The 26823-nt window shown below is 36.5% G+C and overlaps 1 protein-coding gene across 1 annotated transcript in view; it reads right to left on the bottom strand.

The window, feature by feature from the left end:
• The window catches only part of LOC150091132 (sodium/hydrogen exchanger 9-like), a 412040-nt gene that overhangs the window by 62651 nt on the left and 322566 nt on the right, over positions 1-26823 (bottom strand). The window contains 2 exon segments of the mRNA XM_090387366.1: positions 611-706; positions 24188-24296. Coding sequence (XP_090243492.1) covers positions 611-706; positions 24188-24296 — 205 coding nt within the window.

Here is a 26823-nt window from a genome sequence, read left to right as displayed (position 1 = left end):
TTGACAGCAGATCAAAAATGCACAAGAGTTGCAAAGGCTGGCTACTCACAAGAAAATAGAAAGATCCAGCAAACCACACAACAATCAACAAATTTAAGTCTCTGGATGTTCACTTGTCCATACTAGAGCTGGTTGTACAGCTGCTGTTCTTCATCACAAAGCTATGAAATGTTTTTACTGCACTCTTACCACCTTGACTAAGCACACAATACAGTGTAATATGGTTATTAGAATTATGTTAATGTCCCTATACTGCTTATATTTATATATATATATATATATATATATATATACTTTTTTTACTGTGTAATACTTTTGCATGTGTTGTATGTTACCTTGCTATTTCTAAAAGATGTACTGGTACAGTACTATGTACAATAAGCTGCAGTATAGAAATGCAGTTTTTTCACCCTCTCCCCACCTCCCTCTGCCACTACCATGTGATTATAATATGATCACCCAAAATCCAAGAAATTGCAAGGTCTGGCAATGATCAGTTTCCAAGGTGGTTGGATTTTGGTGGTTCATTTATATTCAACTTTTAACAAAGTCATTATTAAATCTTAAATTATGGAAAAAAAAAAAAGTTTGTAAGAGTGCTATATCTTACTCTTTCAGCATGATGAGAATTATTACGGTTGGCATATGTTAAATCACTTTCATCAACACAGAGATCAACATCGGAGTCTTCATCTTGAATCCCATCCTAAAATATTAACACAAAAAAATTCTTTAATTTTTAATATGTACCTTCTCTCATAGTATATATCAGTAATGGCAAATTATGCAAGCAAGGTTTTTTTTTTTTTGGCCAATGCTTATACAGGATCAACTAAAGGGGGGGGAAACCTTACCCACCCCACCAGGGAACAGTGGTAATGCACCATAAAATTCATACATCATGTGAAGACATAATCCAGAAAGTTCCTTAATTATGTTACAGTTAAGAGGATGCATTGTTATCTAATAATATAGTATTAACACTTTCTCTGAAATCCTGAGAAATTAGTTTTTCTAAGTCCACATGGAGCATATATAGTGAAGCATAAAATTAAATAATAAAATCAGATTGAAGTAAAGTCAACTTGCCAAAATGATTAGGCTAACATGCATGAATGTTAGCTGTCACACTTTAAAAACAAATATAGATAAAAGGAATTTAGTAAAAAGCACAACCTTTTTAAGCTGTCTGCTCATCATCATCATCAACAAATGCTTCATATGTAAAGATATCGTTTTTGAAGGGCTGAGTCACACAGGTGTTCACATTCATTATCACATGTGTTATTGAGAAGTTGATTTTGTGACTTCTCCAATACACAACCCAGCAAGGATGACTCCTATTTATTTTATTTATTTATTATATTTACTTGCCTATTTATTCAGGAACTGGAATTCAAAACCTATGCCTCAGGTTTGAGGTGACTAAGTCTGTTAGTTGACCGAGTATGCTATAACAACATCCATTCGGCTGTTCATGTTTCACATATGATAGTTCTATAATCAGGTGGCAGTGGAATGTGCACCAGGTCTGCAGTAGATTTTTGGCCTCTTTAACTGCACATTCATTCCCTGGTATTCCAGTATGAAATGGAACTGAGCAAAAAATGATGATGCACTTATTTTTTGGAGCTGAATTATCTGAGTTCATATTTATCTCAACACAGGATGAAAAGTAGATCCATTACTTAATGCATAATTGCAAATAAGGGAGTCTGAAAGCCTGTACCCATTATGATTCATTCACAGAAGTGGATTATTCAATGCAATTTGCGGATGTCATTCTATAAAGCACATATTCTGGGAATGGCATGAAATAGTAATATTGTCTGCACATAAATATGTATCAACAAGCATTCGGGATATTATTTATGTTGTTTATTCTAAATGTTAAAAAGGATGGTATTGTGCAGAGTCCAGCTGCACTCCTTGATTAAAATATTATGATAGCATTTTGATAGTGGACCTGAAACTTTGAGTGCTACACATTTTGTGTTACATAAAGTTCTGAATAAAAAGTGGTAGGTTGCCTCTTAATTCTATGATATGCAGGAAATTTAGGATGCTGTAATGCCAGATAGCCTCAAAGGCTTTGTCTACAAGGTGTGGCAATAAAGTTCCAGAACTGGTGCTGTTACAGTCATGTTCAATGAGTTTGAAAATAAACTGAAGTGGTATGTTGTAGTTCAAACTTCTTCCAATAGATGGTGGTATAGAGATTGTCCAGTAGGTTGACAGGTTGCAAGTAAGAACCAGTTTCGTTAGCAATATTACTGACATTCCATGTCATGATTTTGTACTGGAACAATAAACAAATTTTGCTTCAGCCTAGGAAAATCTGTAACAGAAATACATGAAATGTTGAAAACTGTTTATGGTGATGAAATGTTAAGTCGTACCAGTGTGTTTGAATGGTATAAATGGTTCAAAAACAGACATCAGGATGTCTGTTTTTGCAGTGATCCAAAAAGTGAGCATCCATCATTTCTTGAAATGAGGACAGAGTTGCAAAAGTTCAGGAAACTGTGGCAAGATAACGTCATTTGACCCTTAGTGGATATGAATAAGGTGACAATTCATCAAATTCTGCATGAAAATTTAGGGAAAAGGAAGGTCTGTGTAAAATTTGTGCTGCAAACCCCACGGATGAGCAGAAGCAATAAAGAGTGTCATCATGTGAAGACATAATCCAGATTTGTCAAGACAATCCTAATTTCCTCAACTGCACTGTCACGGGAGATGAGTATTGAGTGTTTCAGTATGACCCCAAAAATGAAGTTTCAGTGGACTTCACTTCAAAATCATCACCAAGGTCCAAAAAGTTTAATTTACAGAAGTCTAGGATCAAGACAATGCTGATCATGTTTTTCAACAAACAGGGTGTGATTCATGAGGAATTTGTACCAAAGGGGAAGAGTCAATGCTGCATTCTATGTACAGGTACTTCGAAGATTATTGAAGAACATTTCCCGGATGAAGCCATAATTTCGAAAGAAAGGCAGCTGGTTCTTGTTGCATAACACTGCCTCTACCCAATTCGACACTTGTTGTGAAGACATTTCTGACTAAACATGATATTGCATATATATTGTTAAAACATTTAAAAAAATAAAAACATATACATATTTGCTACTATTAGTTACTTCCATTTTAAGATTTATTTCAAATCTGGCATACTGTGACATGAAATTTGAAAACTGCATATGTCCCTCCCTCCCTTCAAAAACAGCACATTTTTCAAAAACAGCTGTAAGACTGTAGATAAAACTGGTAGAAAAGTAAGTATCCTTGACCTATAAAAAAAACACATAATTTGAAAATTTTTACATAACAATTCGCAACTAATAGAGTAGCAGGTACAGTAAATATGACATTTTGTTTCTCATCTTTATCATGTGAAAAGAAGAATAAATCTTTCTAAAGCGACTCATGTAATGGTGTAAATGTTTATAGAACTAGTGGGGGGGGTGAGTAAAGAAAGGCATCTTGAGGAAACAAACAGAGATAATTCAAAATTTCATAAGTGTCAGCACCTGTCCAGTCCAATGCCACTCTTCAAGCAAAATGCCAAATAGTTGTAAACAGGGTAGTGAATCACTCAACAGGTTCTTCTGATTTAAATGGTTCTAAAACCATTAAAGGTCACTTCAAAATATATTGGAGTAAGAAGTTTTTATTTAGAAAGCCACAAAAAATTTCAGATTTTTAATCATTAAGGGATAAAAGCAGGAGCATCATTTTTGATAAGACACCTGTAAGGTAACCTGCCACCACCAATGGTGGTAAGGAATCTTTGAAATGAATTCCATGCCTTGTTTATCTTTTTGGCTCTATTACATACCCCATTCCACTAGGAGTTATTTTGCTAATTAGCATTAGCAAAGGCACATGATGCAAGAAAGCAACCTTATATAGCATCAGCCAAAAAAAACACACCCTTCTCATTTCACCCATCCACTCGCTTCAAATGTTTGTCTAGTTCTGCCTTGAATCTATTTAAGCTATCAACTTCTACAATGACAGATGGAAGTTTGTTAGAAAAATCAACCACCCACAGGCTAAAGGCAAACTTCTGCACATCTATCCTACAACTGTCTTTCCTCAATTGGAATTTATGCCCTCTCAGGCGATTAATTCTGAGCAAGGGGAAGAATCCCATCAGCACTGAGCATGCTCAAACCATTCAACGCTTTATACACCTCAATCAGATCACCTCGCAGGTGCCTAGTCTCCAGACACTGTAATTTGCAAAACTTAGTCCTTTCTTCGTAACAGCAACCCTTTGTTCCATTCACTAATCTTGTTGCCCTTCTCTGTATTCATTCCAACAGATCTACAGCCTTCTTAAAATGAGACCTCCAGACCTGTATACAGTACTCAAGTTTTGGCCTGACCATTGTCTCCTATCCCTGCTAGAAAAATTCCTGTATATCATTGACAAGACACCATGAGCTACTCTTGCAGACCATCTGCACTGCTCAAAAAACTTCATACCTGCCTGCACAATTAACCCCAGGTCCTTTTCACTCTCTATCACTGTAGTACCACACAGTTGATACATTACTCTGCGGTTACTGCTTCCCATATGCAGTGCTTTACATTTGTCAATGTTAAACTTCAGTTGTCACCTCTCAGCCCACCTGCTCAACTTTTCTAGATCCTGTTGCAGCAGCGTACTGTCATTAGTGTCATTAACAACCCTGCCTACCTTCATATCATCTGCAAACTTGGACATTAAGCCTGATATACTATCATCAATATCATTATTAAATACAGAAAACAACAATGGACCCAACGCGGAACCCTGTGGGACTCCACTAATAACATTAGTCTACTTCGTGGACTAATGTTATTAGTGAAGTCCCACAGGGTTCAGTATATTACACTATATTACATAATGATATGTTCAGTATAGTACACCATATTACATAATGAAATGTAATATAGTGATATGTAATAGTGGTATGTAATTATACATAATGTATCTAATTAGGTGACAGAAGGATAGCAGTATTTACAGTAGCTATAGCAGGGAGGGAGGGAGGGAGGGAGAGAGAGAGAGAGAAAAAAAAAAAGAGGCAGTTCAAGGCCACTCACTGGGCTTCCCATTTTGTGCTATGGAAGAGAATGCAATAAGAAAATACAAATTATATGCTTTCCTCCTCACATAGGTAATTTTCACATAGGTTGACCTTTGAATTTCTTCAAACTGTCAGTTGAGACTGAAGAAATTCAAATGTCAACAACTCATTGGATAAGAGTAAACTTCCAACGGTCTAGTCTAAACCAGACCTATTCCCGTTTAATTTGAATTTGCCACTATTTCTGGAATTCTTTATTACAGTGAAAATTCCACCTGCATTCATTTTACTAACCGTCTCAGAGCCTTATAAACCTTAATCAGGTCCCTTCTACGGTGCCTGACTGTCAAACTCTGTAGCCCACGTAATCGAAGCCATTCCTTGTACAGTTGTTTTTTTGCCAATGTGATTTGCTATTTTTGGACCCTTTCAAGAAGTTGAAAGTCTTTTCTTAGATGAGATCTCCATAGATGAATAGAGTATTCCAAATGTGGCCTTACAATTGCCTTATACAATGGGATTATGACCTCTTCTCTATAGGATACCATTCGATAAATCGAAAGGACACCATTCCCGACCAACTGTTTACACTGCTCAAAGCACTTCATATTTACCTGTACAGTAACTTCCAGATCCTCTTTTTCCTCTACTGTTTTTAATTCAACCTCACCCAAGTGTAAGTTATTTTGAGGTTGCTATTCCTCAGGTGTAAAACCTTACACATTGCTGCATTAAAATATAGCTGCCGCTTTTCTGACCATTCTTAAAGCTTGTTCAAGGCATCCTGATCAGTGCCAAGCAGCCTGTTCAAGGCTGGTACTGATCATGAATGATTCTCCCAATCTTTACATCAACTGCAAATTTTAATACCACACCCTCTAATATCTTTGTCAATGTCATTTATGAAAATCAGAAACAACAGTGGTCCAAGAAACAATCCTTGGGGTATCCAAGAATGACTTTTTGGACTACTTTCTGCTGTAGGCAGTAGAAGAGAAGAGTAGAAACAGACATGTTTAAGTTTCACTCTTGAAGGGAATTAAAAAATTAACCCCAGGGGCTCAACATCTGGTAAGTATGGGCTTGGTACACCCAAGGTCCTGAGCTGGATATCATCATTCTTCTTTTTCTTGGTGATTCCCTCCTACTTTTGACTCTCTCTCTCTCTCTCTCTCTCTCTCTCTCTCTCTCTCTCTCTCTCTCTCTCTCTCTCTCTCTCTCAGGGTAACTCGGGAATTTTTTTTCTTCTTCTTTTGGCTGGTGCAGCATAAGCCTCAAGGCTTCCTTGCACCATGCAGCAGCTAATAATAATAATAATAATAATAATAATAATAAAGATTAAGTGAAAGTGATGAAACATCAGGTGTCAGGTAGACAAATTTTTTGTTTAAATTTAATTTCTGAAATTTTTAAATTGTATTTTAGTAATTTGGTATATTTTATAAATTTAAATTCTGTAATATATTGTAAATTTAAATTTTGCAATTTTCTTAAAGTAACATTTGACCTAAACAATGGTGGTTACAAGATCCAATTACAATATAATCCTCAGACATCATGACTCAGACAGAAATGCCTTCGACATTTCCATTGTGAGTCACAAGTTCATTGATTGTATAGTCTGTTGCAAGTAGTCCATTCTGATCTAAAATTAGAACTTGGTGCAGTACGAGAAGAATGCAAGTCACTGAAAAAATGGCTTCTTGCTGTACACACAAACATAACTCGGAGATCATCAGGAACTCAAGTATCTCGTGAGCTGCCAAGAGATACAACCCCAGTTTGAGTCAAAGAAAAGAACAGTTAACTGCATACCACTCTGGTTGAAGGATATTTAGTTTTATTGGGAGACTCTATTGGTAACTGTTTTGTAATAAAGATCAGTGGACCAGAACCAGACTGTTTTCCGGGATGAACAAGTTATAATGTTACCAATAGATTATCAGATTTTAAAGGGGGTAAATAGAGCATTATTATTCTTATAGAGAATATCAGGCTTAATGTCCAAGTTTGCAGATGAACAAAGGTTGGTAGGGTGGTTAACGACAGTAATCACAGTGTACTGCTACAAAATCTAGAAATAATTAGCATTAGTTAAGGCCTATGATGCAAGAAAGCAAGCTTATGCAGCACTAGCCAAAAAAAAAACCTCTCCCATTTCACCCATCCATTCACACCAAATGCCTGTCTAGTTCAGCCTTAAATTTATTTATTAAGCTATTAACTTCATAACAAGAGATGGAAGACTGTTCCAGCAATTAACTACCCACTAGCTAAAGGCAAATTTCTGTACATCTATTCTACTACTGTCTTTCCTCAATTTGAATCTATGCCCCCCCCCCCTCAGGTTCATAATCTGAGCAAGGTTCTTAATCCCATCAGCATGGAGCTTACTCATTCCATTTAAGGCCTTATACACCTAAATCAGGTCGTCTTGCAGGTGCCTAGTCTCCAGGCACTATAATTTGGCAGAACTCAAGCCTCTCTTCATAATAGCACCCCTTTGTTCTCTTTACCAGTCTTGTTGTCCTTCTCCGTACTCATTCTAGCAACTCTACATCCTTTCTAAAATGAGACCTCCAGACCTGTACACAGTACTCAAGGCGTGGCCTGACCTGACAACAGGCTCTCTTTATCCCCCCCTTAAAATCTGATAATCTATTGGTAACATCATAAATTGTTCATCCCAGAAAACAGTCTGGTTCTGGTCCACTGATCTTTATTACAAAACAGTTACCAACAGAGTCTCCCAATAAAACTAAATATCCTTCAGCCAGAGCAGTTTGCAGTTAACTATTCTTTTCTTTGACTCAAATTGGGGTTATATCTCTTGGCAGTTCATGACATACTTGAGTTCCTGATGAGCTCCCAGTTGTTTGTGTTTACAGCAAGAAGCCATTTTTTCAGTGACTCGCATTCTTCTCGTACTGCACCAAGTTCTAATTTCATATCAGAATGGACTACAGGACCTGACCATCTGTTGGATAAATATAGGTCCTTGCTGATAAAAATCTCACGGGTTAGGTCAGAATGTCAATTCTGCTGACACAAGAGGGGGGATTATAAGTCAGAATAAGCATTAGCAGAGGCATATGATGCATGAAAGGAAGCTTATACAGCATCAGCGAAAAAAAGAAAAAAAAAAATTCCCATTTCACACATCCATTTGTTCTAAAAGTTTGTCCAGTTCTTCCTTTAATTTATTTAAGCCATCAACTTCTACAATGACAGATGAAAGTTTATTCCAACAATCAACTACCTGCTGGCTAAAGGCAAATTTTCGCACATTTATTCTATAACTGTCTTTCCTCAATTTGAATTTATACCCGCAGAGGTTTGTAATCTGAGCAAGAGGAAGATTCCATCAGCATTAAGCCTGCTCAAACAACTCAAGGCCTTATACACCTCAAAGGTGCCTAGTCTCCAGACGCAGTAATTTTCAAAACTTTAACTTTTCTCGGTAAGAGGATCCCTTCACTGCCCTTCTCTGTACTCGTAGTAGCAACTGCACATCCTTCCTAAAACGAGACCTTCAGGCCTGTATGCAGTACTCAAGGCACGGCCTGACCATTACAAAGGGATAATCACCTCCTTATCCCTACTAGCAAGATTCCTGTACATCATTTACAAGAACCCATGACCTGCTCTGGAAGCCTTTTTGCACTGCTCAGAAAACTTCATATCTGACTGCACAATTATCCCCCAGGTCCTTTTCATTCTCTACCACCTGAGAGTAGTACAGCACATTTCATAAGTTTTTTTGGGGCTACTTCTACTCGATATGCAGTAGTTTGCATTTGTCAATGTTAAACTTCAGTTGCCACTTCTCAGCCCATCCAGATCCGATTGCAGTAGCATACTGTCATTACTAACCCTGCCAACCTTTGTATCATCTGAAAATTTGAACATTAAGCCTGATATACCTTCATCAATATACAAAACAACGATGGGCCCAGCACTGAACCATGGGGTACTCCACAAATAACTTTAGTCCATGAAGAGCAGCATACATTGATTACCACTCTGTCTTCTCCCACTCAACAACCCTTTTATCCATAGTAGCAACTTAACCTTACTACCATACTGCTCCAATTTCTACAGTAATCTTCCATGTGCAACAGTCTCAAAAGCTTTCCTGAAATCCGAGCATATAGTATCAAAATTATTTGTTGCATCTAGTTCCTTTGTAACTGCATCATAGTATCCAATCAAATTTGTCAGAATAGACTTTCTCTTAACAAACCCATGCTGTGTCTGAATTATTACTGCAGTCTTGTCTAGATAATTCTGCAATGCTTCCTTAACCAGTAACTCCATTATTTTCCCAGGAACAGAAGATAAACTAACAGGTCTGTAACTGACCGTGTTACCATTTGATCCCCATTTGTGAATTGGGGATACATTTGCACATCTCCAGTCCATGGGGACCTCCCCTGAATCCATGGATGCTCTCATAATTATATCTAAGGGTTTACTTACTTCCTTTGCCGCCTCCTTTAATATAACTGGATAGATCCCATCCACCCCAGGTGCCTTTCTTATGTTTAACTTCAACAATTTCTCATCCACTTTCCTCTCAGTTATTACAAAATCATTGAGCTCCTTGTTAGAGTTTAATAAGCTTCTGTTCTCTACTTCCCTACAGAATCCCTCCTGTGTGAGGGATTCATTTGTTAGGTATCTGAGCAAGATCTTCAACACTCGAACCTTCGATAACAAGTTGACCAACCTGATTCATCTCCTTTCTTCTAGACTTTACATAAGTAAAGTAGTCTTTGCTGTTTTTCTTTGCATCCTTTGCCAAAGATTTCTCATAATCTGCCTTCGCTTTCCTAACCACCTTTGTGACTTGATTACAGACCAGCCTGCACTTGTTATATGGTAGCTTATATCTACCATAGGCTTCTATATCTCCTGATAATTTATATGCATCCCATGCATTTTACTTCTCTGCCACAAGTATCATCAGTTCATCTAACATCCATTTAGGCCTAAACCTTGAACAGTATTTCTTAGTTGGTATGAAAACCTTGTAGCTTTCAAGATTAATTTCTTGGAATGCTTCCCATTTAGAATTTGTTGTTGGTAACATCATCGGTTGGTCACATTGTAAAGAAATGAAAAACTGTCTGAGACCACTGTAGTTACCTTTATGAAAGCAAAATCCCTTCCCTTTACCCGATGGTAGTTACGTTTTCAAGTAAATCCCAAGATCAGTACACTGTGATCACTGCCACCTAATGGTTCTTTTATCTGTGAATTCTTAATGCATGAATAATCACTGCTGATAATCAGATCAACAGTATTACTTCCTCTGGTTGCCTCTAACATGCTGCTATAGAAAACAATCATCCAATAAATCCACAAAAATCTTGCTAGTGTGAGAGTGAACAATCCACAAGTTCCAGTCAATAGCATCATGGACTAACTCAAGATTTTAGGAAATCTTTAAGATGGGCTCCAGGTGGGTAATTTTTTTTTTTTTTTTTTTTTTTAAATCAGCGTGACCTGCACTTGTTATTAAAAGAAATCTCTTTTTTATAAATGGTATTCATTTGAACAATGGTGGTGCAAGGATTTTTTCCAGTTTCATTGAGGATACTTAAGGCTTCAGGGAAATTACTAGTTGAGAGGGGTGGGGGAAAGGGTAATTCAGATCAGCATTTATCTGATGATCTGGGTCAGAGTAATGCTTGCACCCACCTAAAGAATTCTTGTTTGTTGCAGCAGCAGTTGATGTTGGCAATCTGATCAGAGATGACATGCTGTCATTCCCAATTCAGTAGTGTAGTCATCCTCAATTTCCTAGTGACCTTGAGCTGCCTGCTGTTCTTCTCCCTGCTATAGCTGTTGATGTATAATGTGTTCAGCAACATTGTCATGGGTCCTGCTCAAATAACCTTTTCAACTAATGGGATGGACAATTTATGTTTTTCCCAATCTGACCTTGGAGAATTTAGATTTTCTGTGAGTCCCTGTTTGTGCTGGGCTGGATTTTTGTAGCTTGTTGTTCAAATTATTGGTAAATGATCACTGTTATGCAAATCATCACTGTCCATTCAATGCGTGAGTATAAGGTTGGAAACAGATGGAGAGATCAGTGGCTGAGGTGATCCTCTTAAATAGTGATGCCCAATGAAATCTCCTAACAAATGAAGTGGAGGAGGTAGCTGTTTAAGGTCCTCAAGATCTGTGTTAGTGTAGAGATGATTTGGTGGATGGTACAGTGACATGAGTATTAAAGTTATTTTAAATCTCATATGGACAGCAACAGCTTCCGAATCTATCTGTAAAGCATCATGTTTCAATGGTATTCTAGAGTCTACCAGGATGATTAGACCACCATGGACAGCAGATGAAGCATTTCTGCATTTGATAAAATGTATAGTAAATTCTAAATTAAAGATTTACTTGTGGAGCTAGATTTGTCTCTTGCAAACAGATACCTACCAGGTCATAAATGTCTTTGAATTTCTACGAAAGCCTCCAAAGTGCTATTGAATTATATTATGCATTATTTAGCAGAGGAAGATGAATCTGTTTATTATGACCTGGCAGGCATCTGTTTCAGTAATTTCTTTCTTAGCAGTTTTAGTATTTTCTTTCTCAGAAAAAACCTTGGTGTCCAGAGTCAATATCATCTTCTGAATGGATCTCTTTAATATTCCTTCTTGGCTGACTTTGTCATCAATGTCCATTTACTTTTACAATAGCATCATATATTTTTGTTTCTACTGTTAGAAGTGATCTTTTGGGATTAAATCTGGAGTATTTACTATTGATTGTGAAGTAAAAAGCAGTGATCAGGTCAAAGAAAGTGATTAATCACAGGGATCAAGAGATCTGCTTGTACATCAGTTGACTTTCATTGTAGTGTCATTGAATATGTATGTTTTGTCAAATTTGGCATTTTTTTTTTTTTTTTTTGTTCAGTTTTGTATTTCTATTTTATGCTATGTTTTCCATTTCTCATGTTTTGGAATAGGCCGGGTGATCATCTTTACAGATTGGGCAGATTTCCTCAGTACGATGTTTGAGAATGCTCATCAATAAACAGAACTGGAATAAAACAACTTAAAACAGCAAGGGCAAATGACTGTCATATAAATTGCACATATTCAATTTAATTGGTTCAAATAATGCATGACAGTGAAGAGGGGAGGGATAAGGAAATAAGAGGAAAGAAGGATGGGGGAGCAAAAGGAAATAAAAGGATCAAAGAAGTAAAAGGAAGCAAAGCTAGTCAGGGTCTTGTGTAGCAAACAAATTATAGGGAATGTGCTATCATACAGACTGAAAAATTAGTTATGGAATACCCTTGCAAGATGCTTAGAAATGCCAAAATAGTGTATATGTTGTCTCCCTAATTAGTATTGGGACCAGTAACAAATATGAAGCTTCCAGCCATGAGTGAGGCACAAAATCATGAAAACAGTCTGCCAACTCAACATTGGAGCAGACATTAAAATCAGCATGCTCCTAATATTAATCTCTGCTCCAATCTTGATCTGCTGTAGTGAGCACCAGTAATGCTCAGTACAGCAGAGCAAGCAAAAATTTGCCATGCCAATTAAACTCCTCATGCTCTGATATAAGATCTTCTTTTTGGTCTTACAATACAGTATATCTCACAATCCAAGCATTTATTACAACATACACATAAAGGAATAGTAGATTTCATTATGGAAATAACAATTGTAGTCTCCTGCTAGGAATCTGCACACATCCACTAGAATAGTTATGCAACATCCTGGCAAGATGCTTAGAAATTCCAAAATAGTGTATAGCATACACTGCAGAAACAAGTTCATTATTGTTTGGCATGGGATATGAATGAGTAGCAATGTTCTGTGTCCCCAAATAAAAATTTATCTAGATGTCAGAGGGAAATGTCCACACTTGGTAAACTCTACCTCGACCCCAGAAATTTCAATATATCTGTCAATGATGGCTGGAATACATCTTTGCTCAATTAAATAAAGTATCTTCAGTCAAGGGGTGTGTGTGTGTGCAGATTTACAATTAATGACTTGGCCTGCACACACAAGTTTCCTGTAAACAAAATTTTAAAAGTGAGGTGCCACACAGTGGACCAAAATATCTGAAAAAGGAAGAGAATGATCTACTTCCAATTCCATAGGGAACCTAATAAAGGCAGATAGAGAATTAAGACACTGGAATTGTAGCACCTCTGAACCTCACAGAATGATAACAAAGTGTGATCAGAACTGGAAGATTAGTTTAAGCTCCTACATAACATAAACTATGGAGAAATTCACAAAGACACCCATAACCATACTTTGAGTCTGTTACTATAAAGAATTGCCAAACACAACTGCAACATTGTTTAAGCATAAATTTAATCCATCACAAATATCATCAGCAGAGAGAAAACTCCTGTCCTTAGCATGTGGATCCCTCTTCAATAGCTGCTTAGTGCAAGTAGCAGTGGTTTCAACAGAATAGAGGTAAACAATGTTGAAAGAGACCAAAAAACTCACTCTTAAGAATATTAAAATCATTGATAACTTAAAAGAAAATTAGCTATAGTTAACAGAATTTTTGCACAAGGCCTCCAATGAAAAGTTTCAGTAATTTTCTTTCCCAAAAACCATGAATTAACAACTTTTTAACTTTTTATTTTAAAATTTTCAAAACTTTAGTAAAGAAATCCTGTACAGACATTTAGCCATCCTGCAAAAAAATTACGGCTTTCTGTGCATAATCTGGTCTATGGTGTACATCTTATCCTAATCTTTACACAAGGTGAAAGGGATATCATTGATCTTGACTACAACTTAATGCAGGAGCTATAGGGTGAACATGCTAAGGTACAATAGCAACTTTAAACCAAATTTCTGTGGCAACTTCCTCAGGTAGGTATCCAATCAAACCTTCTCAGCCCATCAGAGTTAAACATGCTATTGGGGTTTTGTGGAAGGATAGCAACTTGCATACCAAGAGAAACTATTTCACACTTCGCCAACAGACGGTTCTTTATCACTGAAGTTAGCATTAGTAGAGGAATATGATGCAAGAAAGCAAGCTTATGCAGCATCAGCAAAAAAAAAAAAAAAAAACCCTTCCTATTTCACCCATCCATTTAATCCAAAAGTCTGTCCACTTTTTCCTTGAATTTATTTAAGCTATCAACTTCAACAACAGACGAAAGTTTGGAAAACAGGCCTTGTGCATCGGTTTGCATTATATCATCAAAGTTTCTTGTGACAACCGACTAACTGGTTAAAATAAATTTATTAAAATAAAAATGATATATACATAAGATAAAACAGAAATAAAATAAGATAAAAACATTAAAATACAATAAGATAAAAGAGTTAAAATATATATAATAAAAGCGTTAAAATACATAGTAGCTTTCGAAGCGAAGTGCCTCGTCATCAGCTAGTCTGTGAATGGTGTACTTCAGTATATATTGATGGTTACAATAGCACAAGTCAGCTGGGCATGATCATGTATCACGATCTGGTGTCGGTAAAGCAGAATTACGTACACGTGATGATCGCCAGCACTCATCGCACTGCAATACAGTACATTCTATAATAGGGTGTAAGTGTACTCCCCTCATCCGATTCATAGTACTATTATTGGATGCTATGTGTAGTGCATCAAGCCATGAGCACTGGTGGAAATCACATGAATAGTCGACGATTTCAATATCCTGTTGGGGATCAAGATTGTGCTGCTCAACCCAATAATGTTCAGCGACTGCGGAGCATTCAAAATTAGCAGTTTGCAGAGCCACCTCATGCTCAGAATCTATCTTTCAATCTTCTACCAGACTCGCCTATATAACACCCCCCCCCCACAATCCAGATACATAATACGGTATACAGAACCACTCCGTAAGAAAAGAGGAACAGGTGTTTTCCTCCTTTCTTACAGAGGGGTTCCGTATACCTTAGAAATAATAGATTGTAATTTAATCCCCAGAAGTTGCACACATCATATATGATGGAGACGCAAAATCCTAACAAGATGTTCTGATACACCTGGATAATAAGGGATGTAGGCAGTAGAGATAAATTGATTGACGCAAGGTGGGTTAGATTTCGTAACAAATTCGTAAGTCTGAAGCTCACATCTATCTAGAACATGAGGTGGAGAGTCACAATTTGAAAGCTCCGCCCTAATTTTAGAAATCTCCAATTGCCTGTCACCAGTCGAACTAGAGTGCGTCCAAGTGCAGGAGAATAAAGTATGAGAAGTGTTACGTAAATGACCAGGGGTGTGTGCAGAGCCATAATTGGTAAATTGGCCTGCGCACATTGGCTTCCTAAAAACAGAAGTTACTGAATGCGAATCCACGCATTGGACTAACACATCCAAAATAGGAAGGGTATTATCAACCTCTAGTTCAATCGTAAAATATATGACAGGCGATAGGGAATTGAGATATTGCAGCAGCCCAGATTCTGATCCTCTGGGTACAATTGCAAAAATACCGCCAACATAACGACACCAGAGAGTGATAGGAATAGGCAAGTTCAAGAAAATCTATCTCTCAAGTTCTTCCATGGCGATATTGGCCATGATAGGACTAACAGGGGCACCCATAGCTGTGCCCTGTATTTGGCAAAACAGAGTCATTGAACACAATCACCTGTAGAGGGTGAGGTTCTATCTCCCAATGTGGTATCCCTGCTCAAAAGACATGCTCGCGCAGGCAACAGCCTGTTGTACAGGAACAGAAGTGAATAGAGAAACCACATCAAAGGAGACCATAACTTCGCTCTCAGAAATAATAAAATCTTTAATAATACGCAGAAAATGCGTACTACTGGAAACAGTGTAAACAGTTTTCTCAACAAGGGGTGCTAATAACTTAGCAACATGTTTAGAAAGTTCATACGTAGGTGTATGACAACAAGAAACAATGGACCGTAAAGGAATATCAGGTTTATGGATCTTTGGAAGTCCATAAAACTGCGGGAGTTGACAACCTGTTGCATGAAGCTTCCAGCAGACGTTCTTGGTAATCTTATTAGCTAAAAACCAAGAATGCACAAGTTTATTAACTTTAGATTACAACTTTTCCAACACTTTCACAGGGGAGTCTTGCACAGTTTCCTAAACCTTCCGATCCTGTAATAGAGCAAGGGCTTTACGAAAATACTCCGACTTGTCCAGTGCACTGCCCCTTATCTGCTGGAAAACTACAAATAGTGCCATCTTTGCACAAAGAAGAAAGAGCTTCCCGTTGACATTGTCTGAGGTTATTAGTAATAGGCTGGATGTGCTGCAAAATCAAAGCTGTTTTAAAGCGAATTACGTTAACAGTCTCTTCAGGTAGCTTGTCGAGAGATGCTTCCAACACATAGCCAAATGTGTAATGGGAGGTTTACAAGGAAAGACCACAACTTCATGCTGAGGGTCAAGAGATCATGTTGCTCCTTAGATAATTGTTTGCTACTCAAGTTCAAAACAAACTGCGAGTTATCTCTCATATGTGTGTTCCTAGCAGTATATGCTTCTCGTAATAAAGTGTTAAATTTATTCTGCTGACGTACAAGATATGTTTCAGTCACACACATGGCTTGGGAACACAAAACATGAACCACCTTAGAAAATATAGGAGGAGGGACCAAACCTATTAATTCTTGCATGAGCCTGGATTTGTTCATGATGATCCTTTTCAATTCTTGATGAAAACTACCAATCCAGTTTCCCAACGTTTTCAAACCAAAGCAGGCACGGCCCATACAGTCACGGGAGAACGGTTCATTGAATCTAAAACCCCTGGGAATAATATGATGGGCTTTACACCAATGTGCAAAGAGTAAATGTTGTCTATTACGGGCTTCAGACAAACAATTTCTGCAAACTGACAGTAACACCATACATTAAACGAACATTGGAAAACAGGCCTTGTGAGTTGGGTTGCATTATATTAGTTTCTTGCGACGACCAACTAACTGGTTAAAATAAATTTATTAAAATAAAAACGATATATACATAAGATAAAACAGAAATAAAATAAGGTAAAAGTGTTAAAAAATATATATATAATAAAAGCGTTAAAACACATAGTAGCTTTCGAAGCGAAGTGCCTCTTCATCAGCTAGTCTGTGAATGGTGTACTTCAGTATACAGGCATACCTTGGTTAACGTTACCTCTGATAACGAAGCTTCGATATAACGAAGTCCGCAATTTCAAGCCCCATTTAACATAAAAAAAATATTCGAGTTTAATCACCTGAAATCTAAACAAACTGAAGAAATTACGGAAACCTTTTGGGCTTCTCGTGGTTGGTTCGAGAAATTTAAAAAACGGGCCAGGATTCATAGTGTAAAATTAACAGGAGAAGCTGCAAATAAGTTTCCAGAAAAACTAAAGGAAATAATTGAACGTGAAAAATTTCCACCAAATTTGGTGTTCAGTGTTGACGAAAGCGGTTTGTTCTGGAAACGGCTACCAACAAAAAGTTTCATTTCTATTGAAGAAAAATCAGCTACTGGGTTCAAAGCAGCCAAAGACCATTTAACGTTACTCTTTGGATCAAATGCCTCTGGCGATTATAAATTAAAATTGTTATTAGTTTACCATTCAGAAAATCCGAGGGCGTTAAAAGGTAACATAAAAATGAATTTACCTGTAAGCAAATAGAAAAGCGTGGGTTACCAAGGAGTTATTTACTGATTGGTTTGTTAACCACTTTTGTCCTGGAGTAAAACGGTATTGTCAAAAAAACAACTTTGAAGAAAAAGCTCTTTTGTTGTTAGACAATGCTCCGGGACATCCTACTGATCTTAACACGTGGGACACATGCATTCCTGTCAAAGTTGTGTTTCTTCCAGCAAACACAACTTCCTTGATTCAACCATTGGATCAGGGAGTAACAGCATCATTTAAAGCTTATTATCTGCGTCGAACATTAAGCAATTTGACTGAACTAGAGGATAAAGAGGAAATGACAGTTAAAACTTTTTGGAAAAACTACACCTTTAAAAACGCAAATGAAAACATTGATAGTTCTTGGAAAGAAGTCACTAAGAAATGCTTAAATGGAGTTTGGCAAAAAATATGGCCAGAAGTTGTACTAGAAGAAGAAAATAACATCCAAGAAATTAGAAATGAAGTTATCCAGATGGCTCAATCAATAGGTTTCGAAAATGTCGATGAAGAGGATGTTAGAAATTTATTGAATGCAGAAGATGATGGTTTTTCAGTGGAAGATTTAGAAAACCTTGTTAGCAACGAAGACAAAGATAATGAAGACGAAGTGAAAGAAGTTCCTGCCGAAAAAGTGTTAACAACCAAAGATTTAAAAAGGTGCTTAAATGACATTGAAAACGTTTTAAATTTTTTTAGTGAAAATGATCCTGATTTAGGAAGAAGTTTTATTGTTAAGCGATCAGTGTTAAATGCAATAACTCCATATAGGCAATTGTTAAATGAAAGAGAAAAAGAGCATAAGCAATCAACTTTAGACTCATATTTTAAAATGTGATTTCACTTTGTATGTAAGTTGACTGTTTATTTAATAAAACTTTTCTTTGTTCGAAAAAAAAGCTTTTCATTTTCTTTACGTAGGAACGTATCCCTATTCTGGCCATAGTATTTTTACCTCTGAAAACGAAGTTTCGCTTAACGAAGTAATTTCGTGGAACGCATCCTATTCGTTATTCGAGGTATGCCTGTATATTGATTGTTACAATAGCACAAGTCAGCTGGGCATGATCATGTATCACGAGTCCGGTGTCAGTAAAGTAGAATTATGTACACGTGATGATCGCCAGAGCTCATTGCACTGCAATACAGTAGATTCTATAATAGGGTGTAAGTGTACTCCCCTTGTCCAATTTATAGTACTATTACCGGTGGCTATATGTAGTGCTTCAAGCCATGATGCTGGTGGAATCACGTGGAATCAAGATTGTGCTGCTCAACACAATAGATTTTGCATTTCCATCATATATGATGTGTGCAACTTCCGGGGAGGAAATTACAATCTATTATTTCTAAGAAAATATCCATTCCTCATTTCTTACGGAGTGGTTCCATATACCGTAATATGTGTCTGGATTGTGGGGGTTGTTATGTAGGTGAGTCTGGTAGAAGATTGAAAGATTGGGTTTCTGAGCATGAGATGGCTCTGCAAACCGCTAATTTTGAATGCTCCGCAGTCGCCGAACATTGGGTGGAGCAGCACAATCTTGATCCCCAACGGGATATTGAAATCGTCGACTATTCATGTGATTACTGCCAGTGCTCATCGCTTGAAGCACTACACATCATCATCAGCCATTTTCAATCCACTGCAGGATGAAGGCCTCTCCAGCAACTTTCCAGTTCCTTCTGTTTTGAGCACTGGCCATCCATTTACTACCCACAAACTCATGAATTTCATCTATCCATCTCCGCCTTTGTCTTTCAGGTTTTCTTCTAGCTCCTCTTGTGTATCATTCTGTTATTTTCTTAGTCCATCTGTCTCTCATCATGTCTTCGAGCTATGTGTCCTGCCCAAGACCATTTTAGTTCTTCAGTTTTGATAAGAATGTCCTTTACTTGAGTTTGCTGCCTAATCCATCTATTTCTCTTCTTATCTAACAGTCTGATTCTCAATATAATTCGTTCCATTCTTCGCTGTGTAGTTCTCAGCTTCTCTTCCATTCTTTTGGTGAGTGCCCAAGTTTCACTTCCATAAGTCATGGTGGGGAGTATACATTGGTTCATTATTTTACGTTTCAGACAAACTGGGATATTGCTCTTCAGTATGTGACTATATTTCTGAATGCTATCCATCCAAAACTCATTCTTCTCTTGACTTCCAGCCATTTATCATTATTACAGCTAATAACTTGTCCCAGATAAGCATGACTCCACCTTTTCAATTACAGCTCCTTCAATCATTATTTCCCTTTCTGTGGCATACTTGTTCATCATTACTTTTGTTTTAGCCATATTCATCTTTAGTCCAAAATCCTTAATAACTGCATAACTGATTAAGATTTTTCTCTAATTCTTTGGGATTGTGGCTTATGACCACAATGTCATCTGCAAATCGTAAATGGTTTAGGTACTCTCCGTTCACATTGACTCCTTTCTGCGACCAGTCTAATCTTCTGAAAGCTTCCTCAAGGGCAGCAGTAAACAGCTTCAGAGATATTGTGTCTCCTTGTCGAACTCCTTTCTCGATTTTAAATTTCCTACTGTCTTTGTCTAGTCTAATAGAGGAGGTAGCATTCTCATATATTTTCTTCAAAATCATAATATGTGGGGGTATCTATGCCTTGTCTTTCCAGTGCTCGAAACATTGCCTTATGCTGTATGGAGTCGAATGCCTTTTCATAATCGACAAATGCCAGGTATAATGGTGTTTTATATTCATTTCCTTTCTCCATTAGCTGTGATATTACATGAAGGTGATCCATAGTTGAGAATCCTGTCTTAAAGCCAGCTTGCTCTTTCGGTTGATTCTCATCAAGTATTCTTTCTAATCTGTTAGTAATGACCCTTGTGAACAACTTGTAGATGTGGGATAACAAGCTAATTGGTCTATAATTTCCAATTTCTGATTTATCTCCTTTCTTATGCAGCAAAACTATGATTGGATTATTCCACTGCTTAGGCATCACACCTTTTCTAATGCACTTTGTGAAGAGCCTTGCCAGTTTTTGTGTTATGTTTCTTCCTCCCAATTTTAACAACTCTACAGTAACTTCATCTTCCCCCAGGGCTCTCTGATTCTTCATTTTCTTCAATGCATGTTCTTCCTCATCAGGAAGAATATCGGGTATGTCGTATGTGTTACTAATTTGCAATCCATCTTCCCCACTGCTGGCATCATTCCTCGCTCCTTGTATAATTCTCTATAGTAGTCTTCTGCTATTTGAATTATGCCTTCTCTGTTGTTTATAAGTACACCATCGCCATTCTTCAGTTTCAGTATCATTTGTCTTTCTGTATTACTGCTCATGGCTGCTGATTTAAATCCTTTGTTTTCCTTTACTGCTTGTTCTACTTGTGTTAAATCTTCTTATGTCCTCTCTGAGTCTCTTTCTAATGGCTTTGCATAACTCAGTATACTCAATTTTCTCCTTGTCAGTGTTTATCTTGCGCTTCATTTTTCGCCTTCGGTTCATCATAAGTGTTTCTTGACTAATTTTTTCTTCTTTGGATTTCTTTTTCCCTATAGGTTCCTTGGGCTTTATCACTTTCAGAAAGTTGTAATATTCCTCGTTGATATCTTCGTCCTGAGCAGTCTGCAGAAGCTCAAACTTGTTCTTAAGTTCCAGTACATACTGCTTTTTCTCCTCTTCTGTTATCTCAAAGACCTTTGTATTATTTACTCGAGTCAGTTTTTTCCTTTCCTTTCCTACATCTATATCAAGTGTACATCTTACCATTCTGTGATTACTTCCAACATTTACCTTATTCAGGACGGTAACATCATTCACAATATATCTTCTGTTAGTGAGGACGAAGCCGATTTCATTAGTTGTTAATCCATTTGGACTCTTTGGACTCCATGTCCACTTTCTGTTCACCCTTTTCTTGAAAAAAAAGGGTTGATTACTGACGATCCTTGAGATTCTGCAAATTCCGCAAGTCTTTTGCCTCTTTCATTTCTTTCGCCAATTCCAAAATTTCCTATAGTTCCCCTTTCTGCGGTGTTTTGTCTTTTTCCAACCTTAGCATTGAAGTCCCCCATAATAATAGTGTAGTGGGTTTTCTGCTCATCTATGAGACTCTCAATTTCGGTGTACATTTCTTCAACCTCTTCGTCACCATGGCTCGATGTTGGTGCATAAATCATTATAACCTTAGCTTGTACCTCTTAGAAATCTTGAGTATTAGTCTTGACACCCTTGGTGATGTACTTTTGAATTCCAAAATGTTGTTTTTTAAATATTTATGGACCAGAAACTCAACTCCACGTTCACTCCTTTCACTGTTTCCACTGGTGTACAGCAGATTTCCACTTGATAAACTTATAAGTGATTCATTTCTTCTTCTTGTTTCAGCCAAACTGATGATATTTCAATTCACATTTTCTAATTCCTTTTCCAGCTCTAACATCCTGTCTTCACCGATGAGTGATCTTACGTTGTAACAGGCTGAGAGTATCAGAGGGTGCCGAGATTCTTAGCACCCTCTGATACTCTCGCTGCCGTAAGAGGGGGGAATGAAAGCCGCTGGGGACTGAGGGCCATTTGTTTTGTCATGCTGTCTGATATATTCTGGAGGGTTTGGTCTTTTCCTCTTCACACTGACTAGGCATCTTGAAGAGAACCACTCTACACATTCGTTGCCACCTAAGTGACGTAACAGGGTTTACCATCGAGAAGGTGTGCATGAGTGGATTTTAGGGAGGCAGGCCAACCGGACTTCTCCTAAATCTTCTGTAATAGATAGATATCAGATCCATCAGTGTTTTAGACCGAGTGTCTGATAACATACAGGATACCTGTTCCCCTCTAAGCCCCAGCATTACACATAGCCAGCAATAATAGTACTATGAATTGGACGAGGGGAGTATACTGGCGATCATCACGTGTACGCAATTCTGCTTTACTGACACCAGATCATGATACACGATCATGCCCAGCTGACTTGTGCTATTGTAACCATCAATATATACTGAAGTACACCATTCACAGACTAGCTGATGAAGAGGCACTTCGTTTCGAAAGCTACTATGTATTTTAACGCTTTATTATATATATTTTAATTCTTTTATCTTATTGTATTTTTTAATGCTTTTATCTTATTTTATCTTATGTATATATCATTTTTATTTTAATAAAATTTATTTTAACCAGTTAGTCAGTTGTCGCAAGAAACTTTGATGGTAAGATGAAAGTTTGTTCCAGCAATTAACTACCCGCTGGCTAAATGCCAATGTTTGCATGCCTATTTGACAATCGCCTTTCCTCAATTACAGTTTATGCCCCAGCACAAAAACTGAAATTGGAACTGAAGTTCAGAATAAACTGTGCTATATCAATATATATTATTCTGATGAGTAGCTTGAATACCATGAACTTCACAGATAAGCATATTAACTTATCCTGTTGGCAAAAATGTAAAGGTCACACTCAATAAACAACATGCTTATTAAATACTGCCAAACAATGTACGTCCACAGAAATGCCATTATGATCAGAATCCCAGAAGTAAATAGCCGCTACTGATTTATTTCTCAGTCAGCTGTCTTAATGGCTGTGATATGTTCACCATGCAATCTTCTATTCTATTCTATATAGGAATTTTTCTAGCAGGGATAAGGAGGTGATTATTCCCTTGTATAAGGCAATGGTCAGGCCACACCTACACAGGTGTGGAGGCCTCATTTCAAGAAGGATGTAGAGCTGCTGGAACGAGTACAGAGAAGGGCAACAAGATTAGCGAATGGAACAAAGGGTGCTCTTACGAAGAAAGGCTTAAGTTTTGCAAATTACAGTGTCTGGAGACTAGGCACCAGCGAGGTGATCTGATAGAGGTGTATAAAGCTTTGAATGGTTTGAGCATGCTCAATGCAGATGGGATTCTTCCTCTCGCTCAGAATAATCACCTGAGAGGGCATAAATTCAAATTGAGGAAAGACAGATGTAGGACAGACGTGCAGAAATTTGCCTTTAGCCAGCGGGTGGTTGGTTGGTGGAACAGACTTCCATCCCTTGTCGTGGAAGTTGATAGCCTAAATAAGTTTAAGGCTCAGCTGGACAGGTATTTCAAACGAACAGAGGGGTGAAGTGGAAGTGGTTTTTTTTTTTTTTTTTTTTTTTGGCTGATGCTGCATAAGCTTGCTTTCTTGAATCAAATGCCTCTACTAATGCTAGGCACCAGCGCTAATACTATGACTTTCATTTGGTAAATGATATTGCAAATAAGTATTAGATATTAATAAAGGCAAAATAATGAAAGAAAAAAAAAAAAACAAAAGAACAGTCTGAGTGTTAATTTAAATACACAGTATATGAATATATAAATCCAATGGATTTATATAAATAAATCCAGTGGATTTATTTATATAAATATATATATAAATGAATGGAAAATATAAATGGATTTATATATTTATATATTGGAATATATAAATATATCATTTCATTTGAATTGATTCTATTCGTTCACCTACCTGTGTCATCTGTCTTGTGCTGGTACACAAACGAGCAAAAGGCAAACAGCAGCTTGGTACAGTTTCTATAAGTGTTGGTCTGCTGTGTGTAAGCAATGGTTTCATATATCTAGACTAGAATTAAGTATAAAATAAATGAGTTTATTGGCCAACAATCAATAGGCATATGTATGAAAGCAAGGAACCCCATTTTTCTCTCTGGAGTGAGCCCAGAGAGAAAAATGCCTAGGGGGGGGGGGGATAACAGAATAATAAAAAGAAGTAACAACCAGAATATGACAAGACATACATGTACACAAGTGTAGACATAAAATTAATATAATACACAACACAAGTTCATATTTAACATATATTTAACTAAGTATACTAGAATTTATTATAATATTAAGCAAAATTATAATGACACAACTAGGCAACACAAACAAACTAGGAAAAAAAAATCAACTAGGAGTCAGAAGAGGTAATTATTATTTCTTTGAAGTATCTAGTGTCATGATGACAATGTAGAATCAACTTCATTCTCATTTATAAATTTTAACACATTATTATTAAGAAAGCAACAGTCAGATATCTTAATTGTAGAGTGCATTTGGCAGAATTCTTATTCTAATTTTTTCTCTACAGGAAGGAGGTGTGTGTGTGTGTGTGTGTGTGTGTGTGTGTGTGTGTGTGTGTGTGTGTGTGTGTGCGTGCACACACACACAAATCTCTCTCTCTCTTTTCTTATTCATAAATTAAATCTCTCTCTCTCTCTCTCTCTCTCTTTTGCACGCGCGCAAAAGAGAGAGAGAGAGAGAGATTTAATTTATGAATAAATAATGCCTATTTAATCATAATAATCATATTTAATCATAAATAAGCATTATATAGTATGAACCAGAGCTGTAATGCTCAATACGTTCTATGTAGGTGGTAGATGACTTTCATCAACTAGTGAAATACCACTACTTTGCTTATTGGAGGCTTGAAGTGGTGAAACCCATGTTTAGTCTCTAGAGCAAAGTTTCCAGCACCCTCCTCCCCCCATACTTCTCCCTCAACCCATGCACAGTACTAAGTACTATAAGTTTTGATACCTTTCATGTTTGGGGTTTTCATAAAAAAAAAAAGTTGATATCAATATTTGTGAAATAATAATAAGAGAAGTTTACCTCAATATAGTACATAGAACACTTCCATATGATACTCTCCAGAAATTAAAATGAGAAACTTACATTAGAGTAACAAATAATTTTTAAAATAATTAAAAAATCAATTTAATGCAATTAAAAATGAGAAAATTTATTAAAAGAATTTAACAAAAAAAATTACAAAACGATTTTCCTTTCTTTCATAAAATCCTCCATAATTATGTGTATCGATAGGTTATACCTAGAGAATTGAGTTTTATTGCGTTAAATTGATTTTTAATTATTTTTTAAATTATTTGTTACTCTAATGTAAGTTTTTCGATTTTTTCGTTTTAATTTCTGGAGAGTATCATATGGAAGTGTTCTATGTACTTAGAACACTTCCATATTGAGGTAAACTTCTCTTATTATTTTACAAATAAATAAGCATTATGAAGGATATATTAAGTTCCAGGAAGAAAAACTTAAGTATACACCTATATAGTAGTTAGTTGTATATTATATATATATATATATATATATATATATATATTAGTGATAAAAAAGAAAGTTAATAATTATAACGACTGTAACTGTAACTAATGTTTATGGGTCAATGCAGTTGCAGAGCAATCATGCATTACACCCATAATGTCTATAAAATATTAAAAATAATAGAAAAAGTAAATCAATCAAATAATACATTCAGGGATTTAAGAAAACCCAAAAAAAAAAAAAAAAAAAAAATCGCTTTTTACTCACAATCCAGATAACTTTAACTGTGGCCAGCCACCCAGACTGAAGGCAAAAAACGACAAGAGGTTCTCTGTTTCTGTAATGATCAATATGCAAAGTAATTTAAATCTAAACCAAATATAAACCAATATAGGTCAAATATAAATCAAATATAGTAATTAAAAAGTTAAGAAAATTTAGAAATTTTAGAATCAAAAGTAAGAAAATATAAGTAAATTATAAATGTAAGCATATATTAATCATCGTTGACCCGACAGAGAATGCAATTTAATGATTAAAATAAGATTAAATATATAATACATACTACATATTTACCGTATCCAGGACATAATGTAATAGTCGTCAAAATAATATGTGGTGCCCCCTATGTGATAGATATGGTAAAAATAAATATAAATAAATAATTAATCAATTAGCCAATCAAATCTAAGTTAACGCAAAGAGAAACATGCAGATAGTAAGAAGAAAAACTAAAGGAGTAGGAATAATAGAACCTGAATTCCACAAAGGCGAAAAATAGTGGTATAGATAAGAAATAGTTTCTCCTATGTCCTCGGATTGCCCTAATAATTTCGGAGAAATAAAAATAAAGAGTGTAGGACAGCTTAAAGACATTACAAGATATAAGTTGTGGCTCGGGTATGCCCGGGATCGCAAACCTGTTCCTATAGTAGGACCCTGAGCTGAATTTGTATGTTACCTCAGCGTGAACTTAAATGAATTAAACTATATAAATGAATTTAACTATGTATAAAAAAAAAAAAGTGATAC

This window comes from Mastigoproctus giganteus, chromosome 1, assembly GCF_048544385.1.
Source record: "Mastigoproctus giganteus isolate SK-2022 chromosome 1, ASM4854438v1, whole genome shotgun sequence".
NCBI classification, from domain to species: Eukaryota; Metazoa; Arthropoda; class Arachnida; order Uropygi; family Thelyphonidae; genus Mastigoproctus; species Mastigoproctus giganteus.
This window is presented reverse-complemented; position numbering and strand designations above follow the sequence as displayed.